Here is a 27,168-nt window from a genome sequence, read left to right as displayed (position 1 = left end):
TTTTTTTTAAATTTCAAAAGATAGGTAATTTCCCCAAATTAGAATGAGGCTCAAAGGGCAGGACAAAGTAGAGTAAGAAATGGATCCGTATTAACTCTACCAGATAGGAAAATGCCTATCGGTTCCAAACTGTATGATTCAAGAATGGGCTTTGTACACATGCTGGGTTTTAGTAAATAAGTAAATGACAAGTGTTGTCATTTTTTGGATTCATGATCCTGTGTTTGGTGGCATAAATGATGTGATAAAATGGGTGCAAAATTTTGATGGGCCACACATCTTAAAACATGTATAATTATTTGAAACTACAGTGGTACATACAAACATGATCAACCAATGTTTAACAGCTGAGCACTGCCTGTGACGGACAAATGGTTGTACTTTTTAAACCCATCTCAGCAGGGAGTGGAGTGGGTGGCAGAGGAGGTTACAAATCACTAGATCATGGTTGGCAAACAGGGTTGACTCATTGGCTAATTCTGCTCAATTGATGCTGGATATTGTGTCCTGAGAGGAAAGCAGTGCCTAGATTCAGCAGGCGAGTGCTGTGATCAATTAGTAATGTCTGCCACGAGTGCAAGAATGGGCGATTGCAGCACTTATGCCCCACCCATTTAACATCCCTGACCTAGAAGAATCCTCTAGAGCTCACAAGTTCTCTGGCTGAAGACAGAGAATTTATCTGAGTTTGAAAGCCCGGGGGGGGGGGGGGTGGCGGGGGGGGGGTGGAAAGGGTACATCTTGAGGAGTATGTAATAAAGAGATTTATTGGGGTGGAGGCCCAGGCTGATGGACTTTGGTGAAGCATTTGCCCAGGAGCTCAGAATGTATCAATTAACGGCGGGAATGGGAGTTGGAATTGCATTCATACACATTCCACCAATACGTATTTGTAAACGATGCGCTGTTTTTTTCAACAACACTCTTCTGCTTTTCACAAACAGGAGAAACACTTTATAAATGGACCTCTGCCTCCAGGGCCCTATTCATTCTGTTCCCACAGAACAGCAGACAGCTGTAGGCACAGCTTGTCTTAGGGATGGGGGGAAAGCTACTTTGATAGGGAAATAAAGCAGGCATCATGTTTCAATGCTTTGCTTCATAATGTACATAAAGAGAATTATTACCATTTCCACTAATAAATATATAAACATATCAAGAAGAAAATGTCTACGGAATAGTATGAAATTTAAAAAAATTTTTAAAAAGTCACCTGTTGCTCACCCACTGCTCACCCACATCCAGGTGGCGCTTGCAAAGAGATGGTGAGGATCTCCACCGAGGAGCCTCCGTGGGGGATTTTTCCAGAGTAATTTTGACCCGGTTTCTGCCTGAGAGCTGACTTTAGATCACGGCTCTCCTGTGAGATACAACTTTGCGTGTGCCATTCTCACAATGGGGCAGCTGCCCTCCTGCCCTGGTTCTATGTGAGACAGCTCCAGACTAACTGCACCTGATACCCATCCAATATTATGGAAGTGCAAAGCGGTCCTCATCCCTTTGCTAGGAAGGTCTAAGGAATGGGATCCTGCCCGTCTGGCGTGGCTCAGTGGTTGGGTGCTGACCTACAAACCAGGGGGTCTTTCCCAGTCAGGGCACATGCAGGCTCGATCCCCAGTGTGGGGCCTGCAAGAGGCAGCCGATCAATGATTCACTCATCATTGATATTTCTATCCCTCCCTCCCTCTCCTTTCCTCTCTGAAACCAATAAAAATATATTTTTTTAAAAATAAAATAAAGAATGTAATCCTGTTAGGTGCACCTACCAGGTTAGTGAGCTGGATACCGTAGAAAGTTGCAAATGGGCCCTTGTGTAACAAGGCAAAATGGAAATTTCTAAACTTTCTCCATGGTGCTTCGCCCTTAACCCGGCCGCCTTTTCTCATGAGGAAAAGAGCTTGAAAATGTACAAGTGTGCCGAAGCCGGTTTGGCTCAGGGGTAGAGCGTCAGTCTGCGGACTGAAAGGTCCTGGGTTCGATTCCAGTCAAGGGCATGTACATTGGTTGCGGGCACATCCCCGGTAGGGGGTGTGCAGGAGGCAGCTGGTCAATGTTTCTCTCTCATCGACGTTTCTAGCTCTCTATCTCTCTCCTTTCCTCTCTGTAAAAAATCAATAAAATATATTTAAAAATAAAATAAAAAGAAAATGTACAAGTGTAAGAGCCTCTTGCTCGTATTAGAAGCTACAGCCCCACCGCATGTTACTGTAAGTTCTAGCTATGAAAACATTCCTCACTTATAAGTCAATTATATAACAGGTAGCCTCAATTATGGAACCACAAAAAGAAGGGAAGTATAGCAGAGTGATTAATGGCCATCTCTGGCACTAGGGAGGCGTGGGCTCAGACACTACAGCTCTGCCATTTACTTAAAGCTGCGTGAGCTCGCACACCTTATTTAAACTTCCTAAGCCTTGTCATTCTTACTGTACAACGGAGATGATAGAATCCTACGTTCTCGGCTTGGAGTATTTGTCAAAGTAATGTCCCTAAACGCCTCCGCAGAGCTCCCGGCACAGAATAAAGACACACGTTGGCTATTAATAAGAAATGAAGTTCTCCGAGCAGCTAAGATGTGTCACACGTCCTGTATGACAGTTGTGCTCAGAGACAGACCATTAGCCACTCACTCGGAGTCCATATAATTTGATGTTCACAGTCAGGACTGATCTATCCCAACTCGGACACAGTTTCAACAAGAGGGATCATCTGGTTCCCCGTGATCCCGCAAGACAGGAACCCCTATTGTCTGAAGGAAGGGACAGGCACGAACCAGCAACAGCTGTCGGTAATGAGAGGGACACGTGGTGGATCAGAACTCATCAAACAAAGCCAGGACTCCGTCGTAGGAGTCTCAGCGTATTTAGAAAGGAGACAAGCAGCCGTACCTTGCTCCATAGTCCCTGAAAACACCCCTCTGTCAGAATCCCTGAAAACACGCCTCTGTCGGCACAGGACAGTAACTCACTGGCAGCGAAGGGTGCCTCAGACTTGCATGGACGTTCATGCCTGCCCACTAGTTAAGAAGGCAGAGAAGCAAGTTTCCCAGTGCCAGGCAAGCACATGCCTTCAACAAGGTGAACAGCAGCATCGTGATGCTTGAAGACATGGAAAAACCCTCTTGGGTAAAGCAACTCAACCAACAGAACTGGATATGTGAGGTGTCACCCTATGTCTAAAGCTGACATCCCTGCGGATCGGCACTGAATAAACCCTCCACCCCCATCCCCAAAACGCAGCGGCTACTTTGCTCCGGTACAAAGAATCAGGGCCAACTTGCCGGTGACACTTTAATGAAGGAAATGTGTCCTTTTGGGATATGCCCCCTTTCCACTCGTGTTTTCTGCTCCAGAGGGATACAGTGGAAAACAACAGATAAACACCAATACACGGGAAAACTTCCCACAGATGCTCTTCTGGATGACGGAGTTCATGGAAAATCCTGCCCCTCTCCACACCTGGGATTCCTGGGTGGTCACGTGGCTGGACGAGGTGGTCCTCCAGGCCCCCTCCGAGGTGGACGTCCCAGGACACAGTTACCTGACCCAGCGAACGGGAACCCAGTGAGCGTCCTTGCCCAGGCTCTCCAGGAGCGCTCTGAGCTGGCTGCACGCGCTCTGCAGATCCTCCCTCACCAGCACGGCGTCCACCAGGTGCCCGAAGTGCTGGTCTATGAAGGCGGCGGAGGCGGACATCTCTCGCTGCTCCTCATCCTGCGAGGAAAGGGGGGGGGGGGCAGTTGTGGAGCAGCAGGGTGGTTCGCCGCCTCCCTCAAACAGGAAACCTGCACCCTGTGTCTTGGGCCATGTCCCAAGCTCTCGTTTTGAAGTGATGAATGATGACTATGGTCCACGCGTAACCGACCGCATACACAAAGAACAGAGTGGAGGGAAAATATCCCATCAGACTTCCAAGGAAGTGAATGGGCAGTAGACAAAAATCACTCGTTGTCCAGTCAGTCATTCACAAAATGTCTACTCAAGACCCGTTAATCGCAAGCCATGATATGAAATCAATTAAAAACGACTTGGGCTGGGACCGGTTTGGCTCAATGGATAGAGCAAGGGCTTGGGGACTGAAGGGTCCCGGGTTCGATTCTGGTCAGGGGCATGTGCCTTGGTTGCGGGCATATCCCCGGTAGCGGGTGTGCAAGAGGCAGCTGATCGATGACTCTCTCTCATCGATGTTTCTAACTCTATCTCTCTCCCTTCCTCTCTGTATAAAATCAATAAAAAAAAATATTTAAAAAAACAAACAAACAAAAAAAAAACGACTTGGGCTTGGCTTAGTTCTGCAGATGTGTGACATTAGGGTACCCATTCTCAGGAAGGGTGCTTAGTGAGGGAAGAGAGGGTGGAAACCCAGACAAAACCACCCCTATCTAAATCGGGAGGCATTTCCGGCTGCCCTACCTCGGGCCTTCTGGTCACTTGACCAAGGAACTCTGACCAACAGGCAAAATGGAGCGATGGCCTTTTGCAGGAGGCACAAGCACCCTTATATAATGGCGGCAGGCCCAGTTAGGTCTTTAGAAAAGAAATGACCCATTTAAACCTTCGCTGGCGTGGCTCAGTGGCTAGAGCGCTGGCCTGCGGACTGAAGGGTCCATGGTTTGCTCCCAGTCAAGGGCACATGCATGAGTTGTGGGCTCCATCCCCAGTAGGGGGTGTGCAGGAGGTAGCCAATCGATGATTCTTTCATCGTTGATGTTTTATCTCTCTCTCCCCCTTCCTCTCTGAAATCAATAAAAAAAAATTTTTTTAATTTAAAAAAAAAGAAAAAGAAAGAAACGAGCAATTTTAAACTTACAAGTGGGGCTGCTATGTCCTCACAAGCGGGGGACATGGGTGGCATCTTCCTTTTCTCCTGGATCGCAGGCTTTACGAAGACAACATAGGGCTTGAACTCTGAGGTCCTCAGCTGTCTCAGTGCCTGAGAAGACAAGTTCAGGAACATTATCTTCTTTGAAAATATTTTGTTGTGAAACATAGTTTTCAAATGCTCAAGAATGGTGTGTGTCACCACAGGATCTCAAGGGTAAAGGTTCCGACTGTACGGTCACATGACAATGAGCTCCCACGGGGCAGATCACCTGCTCCTTTCCTCCCTCTCCACGTTGACGTTGACAGTGGACTCAACAGGAGGCCTGGAGGCCGACTTGCTGAGAAGGGGGGTTCCACAGCCTCTGCTCCCAGAGTTGTCATCTCTCCTGGCTCTGACCCCTCAAGCTCTGATGAACCTCCTTACCCTTCTCTACCTGCCCAGCCCTGAGGGGTAAGCCAGCAGAACTCAATGTGTATCTATTTAGTCATCAACTTGGGCTACATTAATTCGGAATGTGTGCTATCGCCCAAACCTCCTACTGATACTTTAAAAAAAAAAAAAAAGAAAGAAAGAAAAGAAAGGGTTTGCTCATCAAATGAAGACACTAAGAACTTGAAACAAACTGTGAAGACTGCAGAAGGTTTTCAATAGGCAAAGGTCCTATTCGTGCATGGTATCTTAAGGGCCTCTATTTGGAAACACTGGTATTAAACTATATGTGTACAATTTGCAGCCAAAACAATAAAAACCACTCTATCCAGACAAAATCCTGAAATTAAGACCTTTCATGTTGACTGCCAATTCCCAGTAACTCCAAGTTAGGGAGGGTTTTCCTTATACATATGATGTGCTTTTTGGAACTTGTTTCAAGCTAACTTCTATACAACAAAGCCTATAGCTTATATCAAAACCAGAGTGCTGTTTCTATAGAGGAATAAAAAAATCTCCAGGTTGAGGTCAAAGCTTAGAAGTGCTTCTCAAAGACAAGGTGAATGAGTGGAGCACACACAGCCGGCAGGGTGTGCAAGGCGGAAAGTGTTTCTGAAGCACTTACAGGGACACGTCTCCCCTTTTCCCTTCAAACTGTTCTCGGGACCACCCCCCGCAGTGCTTCCCACACCACTAACTTCCCTCGTCCTGTTCAAGGAGGAGGCGCGCCGATGCGAAGAGCGGAGTCCCAACCTCAGCGGGGCTCCTGTCCCATCGCCACGGGCCACCCTCGCCTGCATGACTTACTCCAGGCAGAGATTCCGATCCCGGGTCTCTGGCTGCCAAGGGGGTCCATGACTCCCTACAATTTTAATGCAGTTTTTGTGTACAGTGGTGCATATGTTGGGGTGCGAAGCTTTCATTCGCTTCTCGAAAGAAGACCCCAATTTTAACATCCAGGGCTCTAGACTAAAACTCCCTTAAACTGAGGTCAAATATGCTGTACAGTGTACAATCCTCTAGTTTATAAATTCCATCAATAAAACATGACAACTGGCCCCAGGAACTCACTTCTGGCTCCACATCCACCAAACAAACTTTGTTTTTGGCCATCACCGCGTGAATGGCGTCCAGGCTGGTCCCGTAGAGGTTTTCCTTATATTCCCCGTGCTCCAGGAACCTAAAACACAGAGGGGGAAAGCCCCTTAGTTCCAGAGCTTGCCTAAAGTAGCACAGAAACATGGATGGACTTCCACCAGGATCCTCTCCCCCTCCTCCTCCTCCCTTTCCTGAAGCCCTCCTCCTGGAGGTCAAGCGGGAACACTGGCCAGAGGCAAAGCCCCACTCCGGCTCCAAGGGCCAGCCGGCCCGTCCAGCCAACGCACCTGTTGTGATGTAGGCCGGCCTCAAAGGCTTGCTTAGAGACAAAGTGGTACTCCACCCCCTCCCTCTCGTGGCTCTTCCGGGGTCTGGTGGTATCTTTTAGAGAAAGAACAAGGGAAGGTGGGCGAAGAGATGTCACATGACAGCGGGTGAGACCAGCAGGGGGCCTGTGCCCTCATTCAGCGTTCACTGAGGCTTCGTACAGAAACCAAGGGCTTCCATCCATCCCGTGCCTCTGTGTCAGGCCCGGGGCCCTTTCCAGGCGCATCGCTGACTCACACAGCTCTTGGATGTGGGTAAAAGGAGAGAGGCCTCCGAGGAAAGGACACCGAGACGTGCAGAGAGAAGAGGCACCGTATCAATGACCCAGAGCCGGCGGGGAACAGAGCCAAGGTCCGAACGCTCTGTCTCATGCCACGTGTGTGCCCTGAGCACTCTGCCAAACTGCCTCCTTGATGCTGTGGCTTTCAAGGAATCACTGAGAAGATCCCCCAGGCCTACACGTTCCTGAGCCCCTCGAGGCACACACATAGGTAATCTTACTGGATGCTTTTAATTCTTGATTCAACTGTTTCCCATTTTGAGAGACAGGAGACATCTGTGGGTGAGATGTAGCTTCTCACACAGTTTCACAGCACATAGAGTTTGCTGGTGGATGACATGCATCCAATGCTACTGTCCTCGAGCTGCTGCCTCAGAGGGCCCTAGTGGGCCACTCAGAGTGGGTCGTTCTCATCGCGCCTGGGTCCCACGGTCTGCATAGAGCAGGCAGCGCCTGGCAGTCCCTCAGACCCCAAATGAGGATGAGGATGGATACAGGGAGTCAAGGCCCCATGAAATATTCACGTTACTCCCCCCCGCAACACACACACACACACACACACACACACACACACACACGAGCCCTCTTACGTGGAACAGCAACACCAAAGTGCTGTGGGTCCTCCGCCACCACCTTCTGCTTCAGCTCGTGCAGCCGGGCTCCCAGGGACCCTGGGGAGGGAAGGGAAGGCTGACCAGAGACCCTGCCGACCTCCCTGCCCGCTCCTCCAGGGAGGAAGCCAGCCCACTCCCCGGAGACACAGCGTCACCTACCGATCAGCACCACCAGGCGGGGCCGCCTACTGGGCTGGTGCTGGTACCTGGTCACCTCCTCGTAGGTCAGCAGCTCCGGAGGCTCCGTGGCTGCAGACACCTTTCCTTCCTGCGGGCTTCCCGGTCTCCCCCTGCGGCCCAGCCGGAAGCTCCTCCGAAGGCCAGCTTTGGGGGAAGGGCAGGGGACACCATGACCTCTGTCCCAGGACCTCCCACTAAAGACTCTTCCCACCTGGCCTAACCTGGAGGTGGGTCTGAGTCCCACTGGCCTCTCCGACCTCCTCCGGATACAGAAAGGGGCTGACCAAGACACACAGTAACAGGATGGAAGAGTGACCAGCTGGCATCCGAAAGTAGGGTCCCAGGTCACTGTTTTACTTGGCACGTGACTGACCATGAATAGGTCATCCCCTCTCTGAACCTCAATTTCCTCGTGTGTGAAATGGAAATACAAATCTACAGATGCAATGTGTGCACTGGGTCCTGGGTCAGGGGAAGATGCTCTAAAAGATGCTGTTGGGATAAGTGTCAATATTTTAATATAAATGGTATTATACGTATATAAGCATGCATATAATAGAATTACGCATGTTAAATTCCCCGAGTGTGGTCGCTGCCCTGGGTTATATAAGAGAATGTCATTGTCCTTAGGGACCACGTGGATTCCGGTCAAGGGCATGTACCTTGGTTGCGGGCACGTCCCCAGTGGGGGGGTGTGCAGGAGGCAGCTGATTGATGTTTCTCTCTCATCGATGTTTCTAGCTCTCTATACCTCTCTCTCTGTAAAAAAAATCAATAAAATATATTTTAAAAAGAAAGTTGCCTGTCTCTCAGATCTCTGAAAAGATGGACCAAAATGAAAGAAGCGAAGGTACTTGGGAAACTAGTCAAAGGCTCCGTTACGGTACAGTGGTGGTGTCACCACTGAATAAACTACAGGGAGATCACAGGAGTGATACAGTCAGTACGGAGGGGTCCGTGTCAGGCTCTGCTCTCAGCAGCTGCTGAGCGTTGAGGTTGCTGAAGGCCTGGGCAGGTCAGTCCCTCCTCTGCAGGCAGACGGAGGGGAATGTGGGTCCCACAGATCACTCTGTCTGTCTCTCCCTGCCCCAGGAGCCCGCGGGGGCTGTGCATGGCGTGGAAGAGGGTGTTGGGGGGAAGACATTTGTCCCAGGATCTCTCTGCTACTTACCCACATAGTGCCCCTTGAGGTACCCCTCGCAGTCACAGGTCTCTGAGAACCAAACAGAGAGGGAGTCCAGTGAGCCATCTGGGCACAGAACCAAGCCCAGAGGCGCCCGGCCCCTGGATGGCCAGGAAGAGCCTCTGGGATCGTGTCTCAGGAGAAAGCCCATGTCCTGGCTCCCCCAAAAGCCAAGTTCTTCTCTTTAGCTCAGTTCTCCATGCTTATTCCCCAGCCCCGTCCCTCTGAGTCAGGATCCCTGTGAACAAGGAGGGAGGATCACCAGCCCTGCCCGCCTCCTGTCTCGTGCCTCCTACCCAGCCAGTTACAATCAGCGCAGCCAGAGTCCTGGGGAGGCTGAGCCCTGTGCCCACCAGCTCCGCAGCCTCAGGAGCGGCTGGCCCAGCTGGCAGAGTAGGGAGAGGCGGGCAAAGAGCAGGGGGGCACAGCCACCCCAGAGTTAGGGGCGGGGAGGAACCAGTCCCTCTGGCCCCAGACATTCCACAGAAACGGGGCCTCGTCCATGCACACGGGGACAAACACCGGGCCTACCTTTGTCACAAGGCTGATCATCTGCGGTTTGCACAAAAGACAGATGGAACAGCGTTAGCGGAGGCGACAGGAGGCCCTGCGGCCGGGAGACAGCTACGGCCACGCGAGCCTGAGGAGCCCTCCATCTGTTCCCTCTCTCTCCTCCGGCAAACCTGTGATCCGAGCTGGGCTGCACCGTCAAACCGGGACCTGCTCTCCTGAGTCTTCCTGTGTGTGTGTCTCATTAGCAGCTCAGAAAGCCAGCTCATCCCTGGCGTCAGCAGCCTCCAGGCCAGTTTACCCAGCAGCCCTTGGACTGACAGCGGGCGTGGGCAGCAGCCACCACGCCAGGGGAGCAGCTTAGTCTAGGGCCGTGGTCGGCAAACTGCGGCTCTCCAGCCACATGCGGCTCTTTGGCCCCTGGAGTGTGGCTCTTCCACAAGATACCACGGCCTGGGCGAGTCTATTTTGAAGAAGTGGCGTTAGAAGAAGTTTAAGTTTAAAAAATGTGGCTCTCCAAAGAAACGTCCATCGTTGTCCTGCTGGTATTTGGCTCTGTGGACTGATGAGTATGCCGACCCCTGGGCTGGGATGCCTGCAGTGGGCAAGCTCCCTCTCCAGGCCCCAGCTGGGCGCCCTGATCACAGGTGCCCCGACAACACGGCCTCAGCCCTAGGCCCACGCCCTTGGCCGCAGGAGTAAGGTGACCAGACGTCCAATTTTTAACAGTTTTTCCCGGGTCCCGCGGCGTGGCGCGGGACAGATGGTTAAAAATCGGGACTGTCCTGACAAAGGCGGGACGTCTGGTCACCTCACTCATGAGCCTGTCCCCCCAGCTTGGAAAAGGCGGTGCTCTGACCCCACGGCTTCACAGGCTGTGGTGACGATTACAAGGGAGAAGGCAGGTGGGTGTGTTCTCTAAAAGGGAAAGTGCTACACGGAGTGGAGCTGGCAGAAAAAATACAGAACCCTGGGCTAAATCTGAATTCCAGGAAACCAAGGAGTCGGCATTTAGGATAAGGACAGCCCGTGCGATATTTGGGACAAATGCAGTTAAGCAAAGAAGTTACTTGTTGTTTATGTGAAATTCAAACTTAATGGAACAGCTTGATTTTTATTTTTTGCCAAATCTGATCCCTCACACGGCAGCACAGGATCTCCAGAGCTGTCTCCCCAAATCCGAGGGAGGCCCCTAAACTGACAGGACCAGAGTGCCCCTTGGGGATGTAATGAAAGCTGGGGACCTTCTCCCAGACTCGGACAAACAGCCAGACACACATGCAAACACATACACACACACACATACACACACACACATACACACACGCACGCACACGCACACAGTTTTGGGAGAGGCGTTACTTCTCCCCCAGTGTCAACCATGAGCTCCTCTCAGGGCATAGCTCCCCCAACATCACCCCCATTTCCCCTCCTCCCCCGCTCCCCTCCTTCCTCTGGAGGCGGGGAGATCAGAGAAGGCCCTCGGTGCTTCCTCCTGCCCAGCACCGGCTTCTTCCTGGCACAAAGCCCCCAGTCCTAACCCCGGCCCCTCCCCTACGTGCCATCCCTGCCAATCTACTCACAGGGGGGCTTCCTGAGGCTCTGGGGGCTCGGCAGGGTGCCCGTGGCTCTCCGGTAGCTCAGGCGCCTGTGGGCAAGGAGACGGACAGGCCCGTGAGCTGGGCCACGGAACCAGTCAGGGGGGTCTTACAGAAAACGCGGAGAAACTGGTTAAAAATCGGGACTGTCCTACAGGGGGGCACAGCCTGGCAGTCTGAGGGCCTCCTGAGTTCCAGGGAAGAGGGACACTCACTGGTTCACGGGAGAAAGAAACAGAGTCTCCTGCTCTGGCAGATGCTTGCCCAGCACAAAGGGTCACACACGGGGATCCAGCCCAAAGGGTCACACACCGGGATCCAGCCCAAAGGGTCACACACAGGGATCCAGCCCAAAGGGTCACACACAGGGATCCAGCCCAAAGGGTCACACACAGGGATCCAGCCCAAAGGGTCACACACAGGGATCCAGCCCAAAGGGTCACACAGGGGGATCCAGCCCAAAGGGTCACACAGGGGGATCCAGCCCAAAGGGTCCCACACAGGGATCCAGCCCAAAGGGTCACACAGGGGGATCCAGCCCAAAGGGTCACACTGGGATCCAGCCCAAAGGGTCACACACAGGGATCCAGCCCAAAGGGTCACACAGGGGGATCCAGCCCAAAGGGTCCCACACCGGGATCCAGCCCAAAGGGTCACACAGGGATCCAGCCCAAAGGGTCACACAGGGGGATTCAGCCCAATGGGTCACACACAGGGATCCAGCCCAATGGGTCACACACAGGGATCCAGCCCAAAGGGTCACACAGGGGGATCCAGCCAAAGGGTCACACAGGGGGATCCAGCCCAAAGGGTCACACTGGGATCCAGCCCAAAGGGTCACACACAGGGGGATCCAGCCCAAAGGGTCACACCGGGATCCAGCCCAAAGGGTCACACTGGGATCCAGCCCAAAGGGTCACACACCGGGATCCAGCCCAAAGGGTCACACAGGGGGATCCAGCCCAAAGGGTCACACTGGGATCCAGCCCAAAGGGTCACACTGGGATCCAGCCCAAAGGGTCACACCGGGATCCAGCCCAAAGGGTCACACACAGGGACCCAGCTCAGTGCCCGGGTCAGCAGTGGATGTTACTGTCCTACGACCAATTCCCAAGGAAAGGAGGCCCCCTCCCCTCTCCCCTGGCCTTCCCATCCCCGAGGAAGCTGGGAAATAGCAGGACTCTCGGGAGAGGCGGAGGGTGAACGTGACCCTGATGTAACGCCCTTCTCCCAGCGGAGACCTCAGCCAGACACATCGTCCAATAGGGCTGTTAGCAAACAGGCAGCCGCCTAGGTCTCCCCTCTGACAGAAAATGCCAGGGCTCTCAGAGGTGTTTCGGTTTCCACAGGCGAATGCAGCTAAAGAGCCTCCTCTCCCCCAGTCCCCGCCACCCCCCAGCCCTGTGAAGCCAAAGATGCAGACGGGTCTGAGGCTCCCTGGGGAAAGAGGACAGGCTCTCAAGCAGCAGCACCTGAGAAGCAGCTGGAACGTCTGTGAGAACAGAGCGCAGAGCCCACCCCTGGACTTTCCGATCCAGCAGGTCTGGCCCAGGAATCTGACTTCTCACAGGTTCTCAGGGGATGCTGCCGCCCCTGGCCAGGGACCACGGAAACGGATAAACGGAAACAGATGAACGAGGTCTATAGGACTTCAAACCTCAGGGGAGGCCAATGCAGTCTTAATTGCCAGCCCCTGACCCAGAACTCACACTTCTGGAAACCCATCCTGGGGAAATAATTTGAAATATGAGGGACAGTCGCTGTGCAAGGTAACAATTGCAGCCTTGTAGCTGTGAAACACTGGCGAAGACTGGAAGAGGGGGAAGGGGTAGCTTCCCAGCTAAACTGTAAGCTCCTCCAGGGCAGAAACCAGGGGCTCATAGCAGCCCACAGAATGCCTGGCTCAGGCCAGCTCCAGGCACAATAAATGCACTCATGCTGCCTGTGCATGAATGGTGCAGATCCTGGTGAACTAGTATGTAGCCACTAAAACCACACAATGACTCATAGGCAATATGTGGAAAATGCTGGCGTCAAAATGTATAGTTTAAAAAAACAGCAGCAAGATCTCAAAAACACTCATGTAAAAATCACGGGAAGGGCCCTAACTGGTTTGGCTCAGTGGACAGAGCGTCGGTCTGTGGACTGAAAGGTCCCAGGTTCGATTCCAGTCAAGGGCATGTGCCTTGATTATGGGCACATCCCCAGTGAGGGGGTTGTGCAAGAGGCAGCTGATCAATCTTTCTCTCTCATCGATGTTTCTAACTCTCTATCCCTCTCTCTTCCTCTCTGTAAGAAAAATCAATAAAATATATATTTTTTAAAAATCATGGGAAGGAAATAATTACGCAGTTTAGATGGTGGCGAGCCTTGGGGTCATTTTCTTTTCCTTGTCCTCCTCTTCCCTACTTTTATATTTTGTCAACTTTTTCTCTAAGAATGTTATCACGCAATATACATTAATCACACAGAGGTTTCCACATATTTCTTTAAACCTCAAAAAGCCATCGCCCCTGGGCATGGGTCAAGAAGAACAAACACAAGTACAATTGGGACGTACCTCAGGGAACAGCACACAGGGTGTCTCTCTGGCTGTGGTGGCAGAGATCCGTGGGTTTGCCCTGCACCCATTCCTCTGCCACCCCAGAACCGCCCCCCTGCAGCACCCCCAGACCCACCTTTCCTGGAACTGCTGGGAGGGGATCAGGCCGGCTCGAAGGTTGGTGTCCCCCACGCGCTTGGCCTGCCACCACGTGGGGTCGTCCTGGCTCACCACCTCCAGGACCTGCCTGCGCTGGAAGGGCAGGCCCGCCTCCTGGCAGGGGATGGCCCGGTCCTCCCGCGGGTCGTAGTGGAAGAGGGCGCGCATGAACACCTGCAGGGGACGGGCTCCGTGAGACGGACACGTCCGCGCCACACGGACAGCCAAACGACAACGACCGTCCGCAACGGGGAAGCCTTGAGAATAGACGGCTAATCAGACACATGCCGCACATGTTTTCTTACTGTTCTTCGACCGTGTTGGGTATTAGAGTCAGGAAGTCCCTCAAGAACCAGAACATTAACAGATGGGCCCTTTGTCTCCAATATCTTTTTCCAACCTAAACACTTCCTTAATTACCTGATCTGCTTGTGCTTAGCATACACAATGCCACAAGGAGGCCCGGGGACGAAAAGTGAAGGGCGAGCACAATCCGTAATTCAAATGCGATTTCTGAGATGCTAACTGGCCCTGATGAAGGCAGCAGCCATCTGTTAAGTAAGTAATCTAGATGTTTTGGTCAGAACACAAATACCAATAAAACTGCTGTTACTGACGCCATTTTTCAGTGGGTACTTGACACCCACATTTTTTACAGCTCAATCCTGACTCATCTGTCACACTTTTGTTCGGCTAATCCGTCTCTCCCCTTTACCCTGAAGTCACTCCCTCTAGGGAAGATGGTGAGAAGACACAGCATGTTGTCACACTTCCTGGTTCTCTTCTATAATCCAGTGGCCTGGGTTTATTTATTTCTATTTGGGCCCAATTACTGAACAGCAAATAGACAAAAAATAAAAAATAAAAAAAATCCAGAGGGCTTCCTTAGGGCACTGATTTTCAACCTTTTTCATCTCATGACACACATATAAACTAAGTACTAAAATTCTGTGACACAAACACACACAAAATGTATTTTTTTGCCAATCTCAAAAACAAAATAGGTATAATTTTGATTCATTCACACCAGATGGCTATTGTTGTGTTGGCTGTTGTCATATTTTTTTTTTTAATATATTTTATTGATTTTGTACAGAGAGGAAGGGAGAGAGATAGAGAGTTAGAAACATCGATGAGAGAGAGTCATCAATCAGTTGCCTCTTGCACACCCCCTACTGGGGATATGCCCGCAACCAAGGTACATGCCCTTGACCAGAATCGAACCCGGGTCCCTTCAGTCCCCAAGCCGACGCTCTATCCATTGAGCTAAACCGGTTTCGGCTGTTGTCATATTTTTATTTGACAATCTAAAGGAAAGAGGTCAGTGCCCTGAATAAATAGTCAGGTATTGCCTGTTTAAAAAAAATTCTGTCAGCAAAAAATAAAATAAATAAAAGTGTCTGACAGCACACTGGTTGAAAATCACTGCCTTGAGCAGATTCAAATCGTATTCTTTTATCCCCTCCAGAAAAGATTCAGCCAGACGACAGTAAGGACTTTCTGGCCAGGTATAGCAAGGACAGATACCCTCATCAAGCCACAGATGTCACCAAGGTCTCAAACACTCAGAAGAGAGTATAATCCTCGATGGCCAGCCCAGATCAAGCTTCTGGCTCAAGGAGAAATACGCAGGAAAGATGAGCTAAGGGACTGGAAAGCCACGTTCTCGCCCTGTCTCCAGTGAAAACGCTCAGCAGCTGCACGTGGGGACCACATTAACTCGTCCCCAGAAGAACCACCTTCCTTCCGCCGAGAGTCCATATCATGGACCCCTGGGATGCAATGGGAGAGTGCAAACACCTCATTTCTTCATTTGTTTAAAAAAAAAAAACCTGACAGCAAACACAAAGTCCATCGCTAATCCCCATTCGTTAAGGTATTTATGGACATCGCTCTGTGCCAGGTGCTGGAATGACCCTCTTTCTTGCGCTTAGTACTGAGGGGGGCGGGGGCTGGGAATCAGCTTTCTTGAAACATTGGCATGCTCCCTGCCTTCCACCCATGAAAAGCATGCAAATGCCCTCGCTGGTTTGGCTCAGTGGGTAGAGCATCGGCCTGCGGACGGAAGGGTCCCTCCCGGGTTCGATTCCGGTTAAGGGCACATGCCTGAGTTGCGGGCTCCATCCCCAGTAGGGGGCATGCAGGAGGCAGCAGATCAATGATTCTCTCATCATTGATGTTTCTATCTCTCTTTCCCTCTCCAGTTCTCTCTGAAATAAAAAATATATTTAAAAAAAAAAAAAAAGAAAAGAAAAGAAAAGCTGGCAATTCATTATATTCTCCTTTCTGCCTTGGCTGCGAGGGCAGTTCAGATCCAAATGTTTTGAAACCAAATAATATCCTCATCTGTCGTCTCTGCCCCCACCCTAAGCTCAGGTCTCAGCCACCTCTCAGCCAGGCTTTGACTACAGCCTCTAACCAGGTCTCCCTGCCTCCATCTCCATCTGCTCCGCCCTCCTCCACGTGCCTCACACACAAACATGGCTGCATCACTCCCCTTACAAAAAAAAAAAACCACAGCCCGGCCGGTATGGTTTAGAGTTTAGACTGTTGAGTGCCAACCTATGAACCAGGAGGTCACGGTTTATTCCCAGTCAGGGCACATGCTTGGGTTGCGGGCTCCATCCCCAGTAGAGGGTGTGTGTAGGAGATAGCCATCAATGATTCTCTCTCAAAATTGATGTTTCTATCTCTCTCCCTCTCCCTTCCTCTCTGAAATCAATAAAAAAATATATTTTTTAAAAACCACAAAACAAAAACACAGGCCTTAAGGTAATTCAGAAGACAGCCCTAACCCACCTCCCCCACGCCCAGGCTCCACCCCAGCATACACTCCTCTCCGCTGCTGGGAGCCTCTGTGAATGCAGGCCTCTCTGCCTGAACTTCCTCCACCTCCTCACCAGGGCCCCGCTCCCCTCACCCTCCTCCAGCCTCACCCCTCTGCCTCCCGGCGACACCTGCCGTGGCACCTGTGACCCCGCAGGGATCACCCCGCGGCACTGGTCAGGGGGCAGGGAAAGACCGGCTCCCCGGCTGCCCCTGAACGAGGAAGCCTCAAAGCTCCTCACCAACCCGTCGCCAGCATCTGGCAGGGCACCTGGCCCAGAGGAGCGGCCCCGCAAAGGGAGGCTACACAACGAAATCAATGGCAGCCACTTAACCGTCCCAGGGCCAGCACATCCGGCACCTTCCCCTCCGCCTCAGGGCCCCATTTTCTATCTCAATTACAACGTCTTAGTCGGCTGGGTCGAGTCTGGTCCAACAAGAGGCAGGGTACAAACAGCTGAATCCCTTTGGACAGGATCCCCGTCTACAGAGCACAGGTCTGAGGACCAGATGCACCGCCCTTCCCAGAGGGCCATTCCGAAGGCGGGGCTGGAGCCCTCCCCGCCCCTCCAGCTCCCGAGTACCTTGCTCTCCTTTAGACGGTCCTCCTCCTGGGTGGCCGGGATGATTTTCAGGGTGATGGATCCCTGGGACTGAGCCTGAAAGGAGAGAGAGCGCAGGCTCATCACCCCCGGGTCTAGCCCTCCAGGCGTTCACAGCTCCCCTCCCAGGTCTGAAAACTCACTGCCTCCCTGGGGGCCCCCCCTTCCGTAGTGGCACCAGCTGAATTAACAAAGCAAAACCCAAAAGCCAATACCTGCATTTCTGACCAAAGGACACAAGATTTTTTTTTTAATTGATTTTTTACAGGAAGGAAGGGAGAGGGATAGAGGGTTAGAAACATTGATGAGAGAGAAACATGATGAGAGAAAAACATCGAACATCGATCAGCTACCAAGGTACATGCATGCCCTTGACGGGAATCGAACCTGGGGCCCTTCAGTCCGCAGGCCGACGCTCTATCCACGGAACCAAACCGGGTAGGGCCCGAGAGACATAAGATGTTAAATAAGACCCCGAGGACAATGCATATACTGAATCCAGCTTTGCATCCCCCCTGACCTCTCGTGCCCCACAGGGCTGCCCTCTCTCCTTCCTCTTGGGTTATTTTTAATAACTGGCCCAGTTTCCTTTTCCTCCTTCCTGCCTGATTGGGGGCTGCTTCCCAATCAGTACTTTCCTCTTTGCTTCCATCTTCCCCAGTGGCGTCTCCAATCCCAGGCCACTCCTGTATTCCCAGGGGTTCCTCTTCCCTCTGCCTGACAGAGACCTCCCGCCCCCCCCCCCACATGGGGGACCCGTGGGGAAGAAGCTGACAGCCCATGAGAGCACCTCCCACTGGTCTCCCTGGCCCTGCATCGCCCTGGAACACAAGGTCGGTGCCCAGAATCAGGGAAAGGGCAGGGAGACAGGAAGACCTGAAGGGTCTGCCTGCAGCCAGGCTGCCTTAAAGAGCCAGCCTTCTGCCTTCACATCTCATCCTGCTTCTGCCCCCACCTGGCGTGGCTCAGTGGTTGAGCGCCAACCTATGAACCAGAAGGTCAGGGTTCAATTCCAAGTCAGGGCACATGCCCGGGTTGCAGGCTCAATGTCCAGTGTGGGGTGTGCAGGAGGCAGCCGATCAATGATTCTCTCTCATCACTGATGTTTCTATGTCTCTCTCCTTCTCCCTGCCTCTCTGAAATCAATAAAAAATATATATTTTTTTTAATAAATTATTAAGTTAGCAAGGAGTGTCCTATGGTGGAGGATGCCGCGGACCCAGAGGACAGGACTGTGACTGGGGCTCTTCGCCATTTCAGTTTTGACTTGAACTCCCACAATGGACTCTGGAGGCTGTTTCATCCCAGCACAGACGTGAAGTGCTGCATCCTTGTCCAGGTGTTTACACCCTAATGGTCACCACACATGGGATGAGAAATCACCCCGTCCTTGCTTTCCGGACAGGAAATCAAAACTCTGAACGATTGGATGACTTGCCCAAGGCTGCACCCCTAGAAAGTGGCCGAGGCAGGATTCAAACCCAGGACTCTCTGATCCCAAATCCCTTGCTGGGGGCCTCCCTGTGCTTCAGCCTCTTAGTCCATATTCCTCGGTCCTTTAGGAGAGGGGACCCTTTTGAAGGGGGTCTCCCAGAAGAAAGGGTGCTAGAGGTCGGGGGAGGGACTGAAGAGAGGTCTGCGAGACGCAGGCGGACTCCTCCTGTCCCGCACCCCGCACCCCGGGCCCGTAAGGCCACTCTGCCTGCGGCCTCCCATGGAAACAGGGAGACCGAGCCAGCGCCGCCCTGGCTCTGGAAGCACCGGCCTGGGTCCCCGAAGCACCACCAAACCCCCATCCCCGCGAAGCACAGACCAGGATCTGGCTGATCTCGTCGGGCCGCTTGTGCAGGACTGCGATCCCGTTCACCTCCCGGAGCTCGTCCCCCACGTGGACCAGGCCTAGGAGACAGCGGGGTGACCGTTAGCACAGGGCAGGCGCTCGAGGCTCGGGCGCCGCTGGGGCCGGGGTGAACGGAGCCCCTCCTGCGTGCTGGGCGCCTCACGCGGCATCACAGCCTGCCCCCGCCCGGTGGAACCTCCGGTGTACACGCTGGCAGCTGAGACCCAGGAAAAGCACGCAGCCTGCCCAAGGCCACGCTGCTGAGCCATGGAGCCCGGGTTCGAACACAGTCACGGTGATGTAGAAAGACCGTTCTTCCCACTGTAGCCTCTGCTTCTTTAAAAACTGCGTTCACGCCTCACCTGCCTGGGGTTTCAGACACACTCCAAGGACGTCCCTCTCCGATCTTAACAGGAAAGCATACAAGCGCCGGGACGCTGGCCTCCAAGTGTGAAACACACCTGCCTGCTGCCTCCGCGGTCGTGCCAAGCTCTCTGGGCCCCGGGCCCTACGTGCTACTGAACGCGGACACTGGCCCAGCAGTGTCAGCACCGCCCAGGAGGCGGCCAGGGGTGCAGAATCCGGGGCCCACCTATGGCCTGCTGAGTCAGAATCGCCTTTTCACACGATGCCGGGGCCAGTGGGAGGGGGGGTGGGGGGTCGTGTGCTTGCTCGTGTTGGAGCAGCTCTGGTCCAGGCGTCTCCACACAATGACCCCAGGTTTGGGGCCGACGCTCCCCGCACAAGGAGGTTTGCCTCCGACTCAGGAGTCCTTCCCCTCGCAGCGATGTGCAACTTTTCTTCCCAACAGATCCGGGACGTGGACACCCGCCCCCCCCCCCCCCCTTCCGTAACAGCGCAACTCGGTGGTGGGGAACGGTGTCCCTGCCCCCACCCAGTTAGGAACTACCCACCAAGCCCAGGCTGCTCGCATGAGTCCTGACCCCCCCCCCCCCCCCCCAATCTCTCCGTGTCTGAGAGATCTTCAAACAATTCCATTTTCTACCAGGCTGGAGAAAGAGAACCACAGCCCCACTCCCCCATTCCCAGCACATCCCAAGCGGATGGCCACGGAGGAGGGGGGGTACGAGAGCCGTGGCCACAGGGGGGAGGCCGGGGGGTAAAGGCCAGGCGGGCACGGAGGCCACTCACCACTCCGGTCCGCGGCGCCCCCTCGCATGATCCTGGCCACCACCACGGCCCCCGAGTGCTCGTCCCGGCGGATGGTGGCGCCCTGCGTCAGAGACAGGGCAGGCCGGCTCCTCAGAAGCGCCCACAACCCTCAGGTCTCAACACCCTGGACCCCACAGCCTCCCCGTCCCTTCCTCTGTCGTCAGAGAGCGGGTCCGAGGGGACCTTTCTGATGCTGAGGATGCAGTAACGCTGGCATCGCTCCTTAGTCCGGCACAGCACGTCACCGTGTGAGCAACGCACGGGGACACAGTGCCGGTCTCAGGTTGGACACGAGGAACTGGGGCTCAGAGAAGGGAAGCATCCTCAGGGTCACCCCGCTGAGACGGAGGAAAGCTTCTTGTGATGCCGAATCCAGAGCTCTCTCTCTCATATCACGGCCACTGCCTCTTGCAAAGGCATTTAATAATGAGGCGAGCATGTGCCAGCAAATCCTTATCCTGCCTCCAGCCAATCGCAGGGCCTTCTGCTGCCGAAGGGAATCAATGATGCCCCCACAGGGGATTCAGGACCAAAACTTGGTCCGTGAAGCACAGAGGAGAGGTTATCCGGGATGAGAAGGATCTAACACGCCCTCAGTTTCGTGGACACTGAGTGGCAGGGCAGGGTGGCAGTCAGGTCAAGAGCTAAGCTTTGGAGCTGGACGGCCCTGGGTTTGAATCCACCCTGGCGTTTACTAAAAGCATGCGGCCGTGGCAAGAAAGCCCCTATCCTCTGATTCCGTTCCCTCTGGGGCGTGGGGTAACCTTGACCTCACGGGGTTGTGCAAGGATGACATTAGGTAGAACATAAAGGCACTCAGCACACAGTAAGTGCTCAACACGTGCTCGCCATTTACCACTGGCTGTAAAGGCAAACACTTTGGTGCACTTACTACTAACTTCCTTTGTGTCATCTATTGGAAGCACGTAAGATAAATGCTGCTGGGAAGAGAGCCATTAGCTGGGAACCCTGTGGCTTCTTGCCCCCTAGACCTTCATGCTTCCCAGCGTGTGTCCTCCCTTTCCTCCTTCCCCCATCTTAGCGGAGGGGCGCCTCCCTTCGAGGCCGGTCCCTCTGCCCTCCCTCCCTCACCCTCATCCCCAGTGGGGGGACTGCAGGAGGCAGCCGATGGATGATTCTGTCTCATCATTGATGTTTCTATCTCTCCCCTCTCTCTAAAAGTCAATAAAAACAGCCGAAACCGGTTTGGCTCAATGGACAGAGCGTCGGCTTGGGGACTGAAAGGTCGATTCCGGTCAAGGGCATGTACCTTGGTTGCGGGCATATCCTCAGTAGGGGGTGTGCAAGAGGCAGCTGATCGATGACTCTCATCGATGTTTCTAACTCTCTATCTCTCTCCCTTCCTCTCTGTACAAAATCAATAAAATATATTTTTTTTTAAAATAAAAGTCAATAAAAACATTTAAAAACAAAACAAAACAAACAAACAAACAAACCCTTGGCATTCTATGCCCACACCAGGCAGCTTCAATTGCCTGAATATTCCGTGCCATTTGCCTTCCCATGGCTTTGCTCGTGCAGTCTACTTTATGGAACTGGCCCTTCTCCCTTTTCCTTCTAGAAAAATCCCTGTTCCTATTTTTTGGGATTCAGCACAGGCATCACCCCTTCTAGGAAACCCCCGGTCACCGCCTCCTGCGAACTCCCAGAGAGGGGGCAGGGACGAGGTCTTCATCGCCTCTGCACCGCCTGCACCCCACCGGGCGCCTGGCACACAGCAGGGTGCACGGTGCGTCTGCCCAGGCGACGGGTGGCTGCCCGTTTGGAGAGGAAGGAAACAGAGGCAGGCGAGAGCCCGCTCTGTCCGCAGAAGGGGATGCTCTGGCCAGATGAGGTCATCCATCTGGTGAAAGCTGAGGACAGGGAGTGCCAGCAGCGTGCTCTCCGGGGCAAGCACTCAATTCTCCGGACGCCCCCGACTTCCCTCCGTCTCATAAACAAGCCTGTCCCTCCGCCCGGCGAATCAGTGCTGAGCCAGGACCCACACGATAACCATCTGCCAGCCGGGGAGAGGAACAGCCGCTGCCCTGGGCTTCCCCGGGATCCAGAGCAGGGCCTGGCAAACGTTTGGTACAGAGCCAAGGGCTCTGCTCTGGATCCCTGGGGGCCGCACAGCCTTCCGTGAAACTACTTAGCTTTGCCGCTGCAATGCAAAGGCGGCTACAGACAATATGGAAAGGAACGGGATGGCTGTGTGCCAATAAAACTTTATTGACAAAACCTGGCGGCGGGCTGGCTTTGGCCCTTGGGCTGTGGTTTGCCAGTTCAGAGCTCGATGATGGAGCTGCCCCGTAGTCAAGCAGGCTATTCACTGCACAAAGGAGCGAGGCCCCGGTGAAGAGAGGCTGTATCGGCCCAGGGGAAGGGGTACCCTGCACACAAAAGCGGGACAGGGACCAGTCACAGCCCTGACGAAGCTGCCGTCGGTCACTCCCGCCAAGGACTCCAGGAGGGTCCCTTCCCCGGTTTCCGGACGGTTTCTGGACGGGGTGGGGAAAGGGGGTGGGGGTGGGGTGCCACCTACCAGGGGTTCCTTGTTCTTCACCAGGCGAACAATCTTCACCGACTCTTCCTCGAAGTCCTCGTCAATGTTGTCAGGCAGAGGTGGGAGAACGGGGTCGAAATTCTTCTGAGCAACCGTGTCATGCACCATGAGCATGGCCTGTCGGGAAAGCAGGAGACATGGAAGGCTGGCCCGGGGCTCACAGGGCTCAGGCGGGGGCCTTGGCCGGGCAGTGGTCTGGGGGGGGGGAGAGGGGAGATCTCGATTTCATGCCAGACAACACCCCAGACTCGGATACTTCGGGTCCCTCACTGAGGGGCCCCCTTTCCTCCATTTCCCGACTGAGTGCTCAGGAGACACGGGCTGTGGGTGGGCGGGGACCGCGCCAGGACTACCCTGAGGTGGGGGGTGGACAGCAGCTGGAGCAGCTCCCTCTCGTCGCTGTGCACCGAGGTGGCCTGCAGCTCCTCCATCACCTGCAGGGCAACGAGACGGCGGCTGTGGGTGCTCCGCGCCTGCTGGGAGTCCCCGGGGAAAACCCCGCTCCCCGGACCCAGGCCCGGGCGCCCTCCCAGCCACCGCCTCAGCACCCAGGGCACATGGACCCTCAGCCACCCAGGGGAACGCACACCGGGGATCAGAAGAGCGTGAGCAGCTGCACAGGGCACACCTAACAGGCACACCTGTCCTCTGCACTCCACAGGGCACACCCAACGGGCACACCTGTCCTCTGCACTCCACAGGGCACACCTAACGGGCACACCTGTCCTCTGCACTCCACAGGGCACACCTAACGGGCACACCTGTCCTCTGCACTCCACAGGGCACACCTAACGGGCACACCTGCCCTCTGCACTCCACAGGGCACACCTAACGGGCACACCTGTCCTCTGCACTCCACAGGGCACACCTAACGGGCACACCTGTCCTCTGCACTCCACAGGGCACACCTAACGGGCACACCTGTCCTCTGCACTCCACAGGGCACACCTAACGGGCACACCTGCCCTCTGCACTCCACAGGGCACACCTAACGGGCACACCTGTCCTCTGCACTCCACAGGGCACACCCAACGGGCACACCTGTCCTCTGCACTCCACAGGGCACACCCAACGGGCACTCACTGTCCTCTGCACCCCACAGGGCACACCTAACGGGCACACCTGTCCTCTGCATTGCGGGACTTGGGGAAAGCTGTCCCTGGTGCCATTTGCTCTAGGTGGACCTTCTCACTTAGGGCATATCCTTTTGCCATTTTACAGACGAGAATTAAAGGAGAAATTAGATATCTTGCCCGAGGTCAGAGAGCTCGGAAGTGGCACAGCCAGGACTTGAACCTGGGCTTACGTGGCTCCGTTACCTGTGCCCTCCTCACTACCTTCTCTTACCAATGGGGAAACTGGGGCTGAGAGAGGCTGAGTGACTTGTGTAAGGCGGCAGAGCTGGCAGTGGAGGCGCAGCGCTGTGCCTGGGCGCCTGGCGGCCTAACATCTCCATCAGGGCACCCCGGGGAGAGGAAGGAGGGGAGGGCGCCCACAGGCTGCGCCCGCCCCCCCTCGGCAGGCCGCCTCCTGGGGGCCGTGAGCTCACCCAGGAGCTGGACTTAGTCATCAGCAGGGACAGCGTCCCCACACCGTGCAGCGCAGAGGACAGGCCCCCAGGAAGACAGCGAGAAGCCTGAGCCGGTAGCGGGGGTGGCTGCAGGTCCCCTGCCCCAGGACTTCACACTGGGCCTCTCCTGACACATAAGGGTCTGGTTTGACCCGTTCCCACTGCCAGTCCTCAGCAGCTTGGGAACTGCAGATCCGATCCAAATGCTCTCACTTCACAGCTGGGGAGGCAGCCTTTCTCGGGAACACACAGCGAGTGGGCGTCGGCGTGTCACCACACTTCCAAGCCCAGTCCAAGGCTCAGGAGTTCTCCCGGCCTGTGAGGAGGCCCAGGGAGGAGTGGAGGAGGAGGAGGAGGAGGAGGAGGAGGAGGAGGAGGAGGAGAATAAAGAGGAGAAAAGGGAGGAGGAGGAGTAGAAGAGGAGGAAGAGGAGGAAGGTGAGAAGGAGGAAGAGGAGGAAGGGGAGGAGGAAAAAGAGAAGGGTGAGGAGGAGGAGGAGGAGGAAGAGGAGGTGGAGGAGGAGGAGAGGAGGAGGAGGAGGAGAGGAGGAGGAAGAGGAAGGTGAGAAGGAGGAAGAGGAGGAAGGGGAGGAGGAAAAAGAGAAGGGTGAGGAGGTGGAGGAGGAGGAGGAGGAGGAGGAGGAGGGGAGGAGATAATCTTCACCTTGGGGCTCCCAAGCCCCAGGTCGCCCGGCTAAGCAAGGTGGAGAGGCCAGATGACAGCACACGGGTGGGGAGAGGGCTGACCCCAGAGGACAGCGTGGGGCTTACATCCTCGGCGAGGGCCACGGCGCTGTGCAGCACGGGGGCTGGGCTCTGCCTCTCGTAATAGCGCAGCTTCTCGTGAATCTGCAAAGACAGCGATTTCCGGCTGGGACCTCCCGCACCAGCTGCCCAGGTTCACCCTGGACGCCACTGGGCCCGCCCACGGCTGCAAACTGGGTCACCCACAGGGCAGTGTCAGAGAAAGCCTGTGCCGTGGGCTCCTGAAGGCCTTCCGGGGCGGGGGGGGGGGGGGCGGGGGGCCCTAGGGTGACCTCCAGGGGCCTCAGCCAGCTCAGAAGACCTCCAGAAACCCTCACAAGGCAGGCTGCAAAGGAGCTGTACCTTCATTAAGTAACTGAGGCTCTTTTCACTGAACACATCCTTCAGGAAGCCCATCTCCTCCTTGTGGTTGGAGTCAGGTCTGAGCTGAGAGGTCAGCAGCGCCAGGGTCTCATGCAAGCCTGCCGAGAGTGGAGGAGAACACAGTACAGCCAACACGGGGTACCTCCATGGAGACGCCCGAGGGAAACCCCCAGGGGACCCCCAAACAGCACATCAGCGCTGTCCTGTGAACATCCCCTCCACAGGCTCAGGCTCCCGAGAGCCACCTGCTCTCTCTCCAGCCCGGAGGCTCGGAGACCAGGCCCCGGGACTGCACTCACCGGAGTCCTCCGACAGCACCGGCATGTCTGTGCCCGTCAGACCCCCAGCGCCGCCCGGATCCTGCCGGAAAGAGGGGAGGGGGGAGCTCCATCAAGCACATTCATTCAACAAACAGCGATGACACATCTGCTGTGTCTGTCCGCGGCCAACATGGGGACGGAGGGGACGGAACCAAGAACTCTGCTCAGTGTGTGCAGAATGGGGAGGGCGCCGAGCCTGGCTGGTGCCTGCACCGTGCCAAGCTCTGTGCTGGGGGTTTCGGATGACATTTTGCTCCGAGGAACAAATACTAATATTATTATTTTACTGATGGAAAAACAGAGGCTTAGAGGAATTCAGTGACTCGCGGGTCAGCATCCATGCGTGGCCCCAGGCAGACGGTGGGTGCTCCCCTCCACCGCACCCCCCTTCCCCTGTGACCTTCTGTGGGGCTAGCCAAGCCCCTGGCCTGTCACACCTTCAACAAGTATCCGGCTGGGCCTACTTCCCCCTCCTTCCCCTCCATCCCCCAAGCCCCCACCGGAAGGAAGCCTCCCCCGAGAACAGAGCGCAGGGGGGTCCTGCCTCGGGAGGCCCCCCAACTGCTCTGCAGCACGTGGACCTCAGAAAGTCCTCCTTCGGAAGGGGACTGGGAGAGCAATGCCTCATTCATTCCGGACACACGGGGCCAGCCCCTCTGGGCTGCACGGAGGTCACTGAGATGCATAAGAATGGGGGGACCCGGCCCTCCAGCCACAGCGCCCCCCGCCCCCTCCCCCCCAGTCCCCGTCCCCCACGCCAGACTCGCCCTCTGGCTCCTTCCAGCCCAGCACCCACCTCTCCCCGAGGCGCACAGGCTCAGACCCCCCTCGCCTGCAGAGGGGCAAACAAGGAGCGGGGCTGAGCGGAGGAGAGGGAACCCTGGGGGCCCTGGCGGCCGGGAGGGAGCGGGGCGCCAGGGGATGGGGATGCGGGAGGGGGGCCGGGAGCCGCGGGGCGGGGACTGCGCTGCCCCTGCCCCCGGCGGGGGCTCTGTGGGCCGCGGGGCTGCGGGGAGGCTCCGGGGCGGGTCTCGGCCCATCGGCCCACCCTCCGCGCCCCGCCCGGCCCTCCCGCCGCGGCCCCGGCCCGGTCTGCTCCCCGCGCGGTGCTTACCTGGCGCCGGTCTGCGCTCCGGCCCGGGAGCCACGCGGGGCCGGGAGCCTGGGCCGCCGGCTCCGCCTGCCCGGCCCCTCCCTGCCCGGCCCGCGAGGCGGCGGCGGAGCAGAGAAGGCGGGGCGCGGGGAGGGGGAGGACGAGGAGGGGGAGCAAGAGGAGGAGGAGGGGGAAGGAGGAGGGGGAAGGAGGAGGGGGAAGGAGGAGGAGGAGCAGGGGGAGCAGGAGGAGGAGCAGGAGGGGGAGGAGGGGGAAGGAGGAGGGGGAACAGAGGGAGCAGGGGGAG

General features: G+C 55.3%; 1 protein-coding gene across 2 annotated transcripts; it reads right to left on the bottom strand.

Moving 5' to 3' along the window:
* Window positions 1-3,012: 3,012 nt before the first annotated feature.
* Window positions 3,013-27,130, bottom strand: MPP3 (MAGUK p55 scaffold protein 3). Of its 2 annotated transcripts, XM_084863487.1 has the most exons (20): window positions 26,883-27,085; window positions 25,748-25,808; window positions 25,428-25,546; window positions 25,092-25,169; window positions 23,105-23,185; window positions 22,731-22,868; window positions 20,165-20,246; window positions 18,986-19,071; window positions 17,155-17,229; window positions 13,722-13,918; window positions 11,029-11,093; window positions 9,467-9,487; window positions 8,924-8,965; window positions 7,732-7,896; window positions 7,549-7,629; window positions 6,639-6,732; window positions 6,325-6,433; window positions 4,810-4,932; window positions 3,636-3,713; window positions 3,013-3,540 (listed from the first exon to the last, which is right to left on the bottom strand). In XM_084863487.1, the coding sequence occupies exons 2-20, from the start codon at window positions 25,770-25,772 to the stop codon at window positions 3,136-3,138; spliced, it is 2,064 nt and encodes a 687-aa protein (XP_084719613.1). In that variant the 5' UTR covers window positions 25,773-25,808; window positions 26,883-27,085; the 3' UTR covers window positions 3,013-3,135. The 2 variants fall into 2 exon arrangements, with proteins under 2 accessions (XP_084719613.1, XP_084719614.1); XM_084863488.1 differs by having other exon boundaries at window positions 3,266-3,713; window positions 26,883-27,130.
* Window positions 27,131-27,168: the final 38 nt, after the last annotated feature.

Source organism: Pipistrellus hanaki (assembly GCF_964339955.1).
Source record: "Pipistrellus hanaki genome assembly, chromosome: 16".
Classification (NCBI taxonomy): domain Eukaryota; kingdom Metazoa; phylum Chordata; class Mammalia; order Chiroptera; family Vespertilionidae; genus Pipistrellus; species Pipistrellus hanaki.
The sequence above is the reverse complement of the archived record's forward strand: the minus strand, read 5'-3'. Positions and strand labels throughout refer to the sequence as shown.

Coding starts and splice junctions, on each gene's coding strand:
- MPP3 (XM_084863487.1), bottom strand. CDS start 25,772: ATGCCGGTGCTGTCGGAGGACTCCG. Junction 25,170..25,427: donor GCCTCAGTTACTTAATGAAG/GTACAGCTCCTT, acceptor CTGTCTTTGCAG/ATTCACGAGAAGCTGCGCTA. Junction 20,247..22,730: donor TGAAGAACAAGGAACCCCTG/GTAGGTGGCACC, acceptor TCTCTGACGCAG/GGCGCCACCATCCGCCGGGA.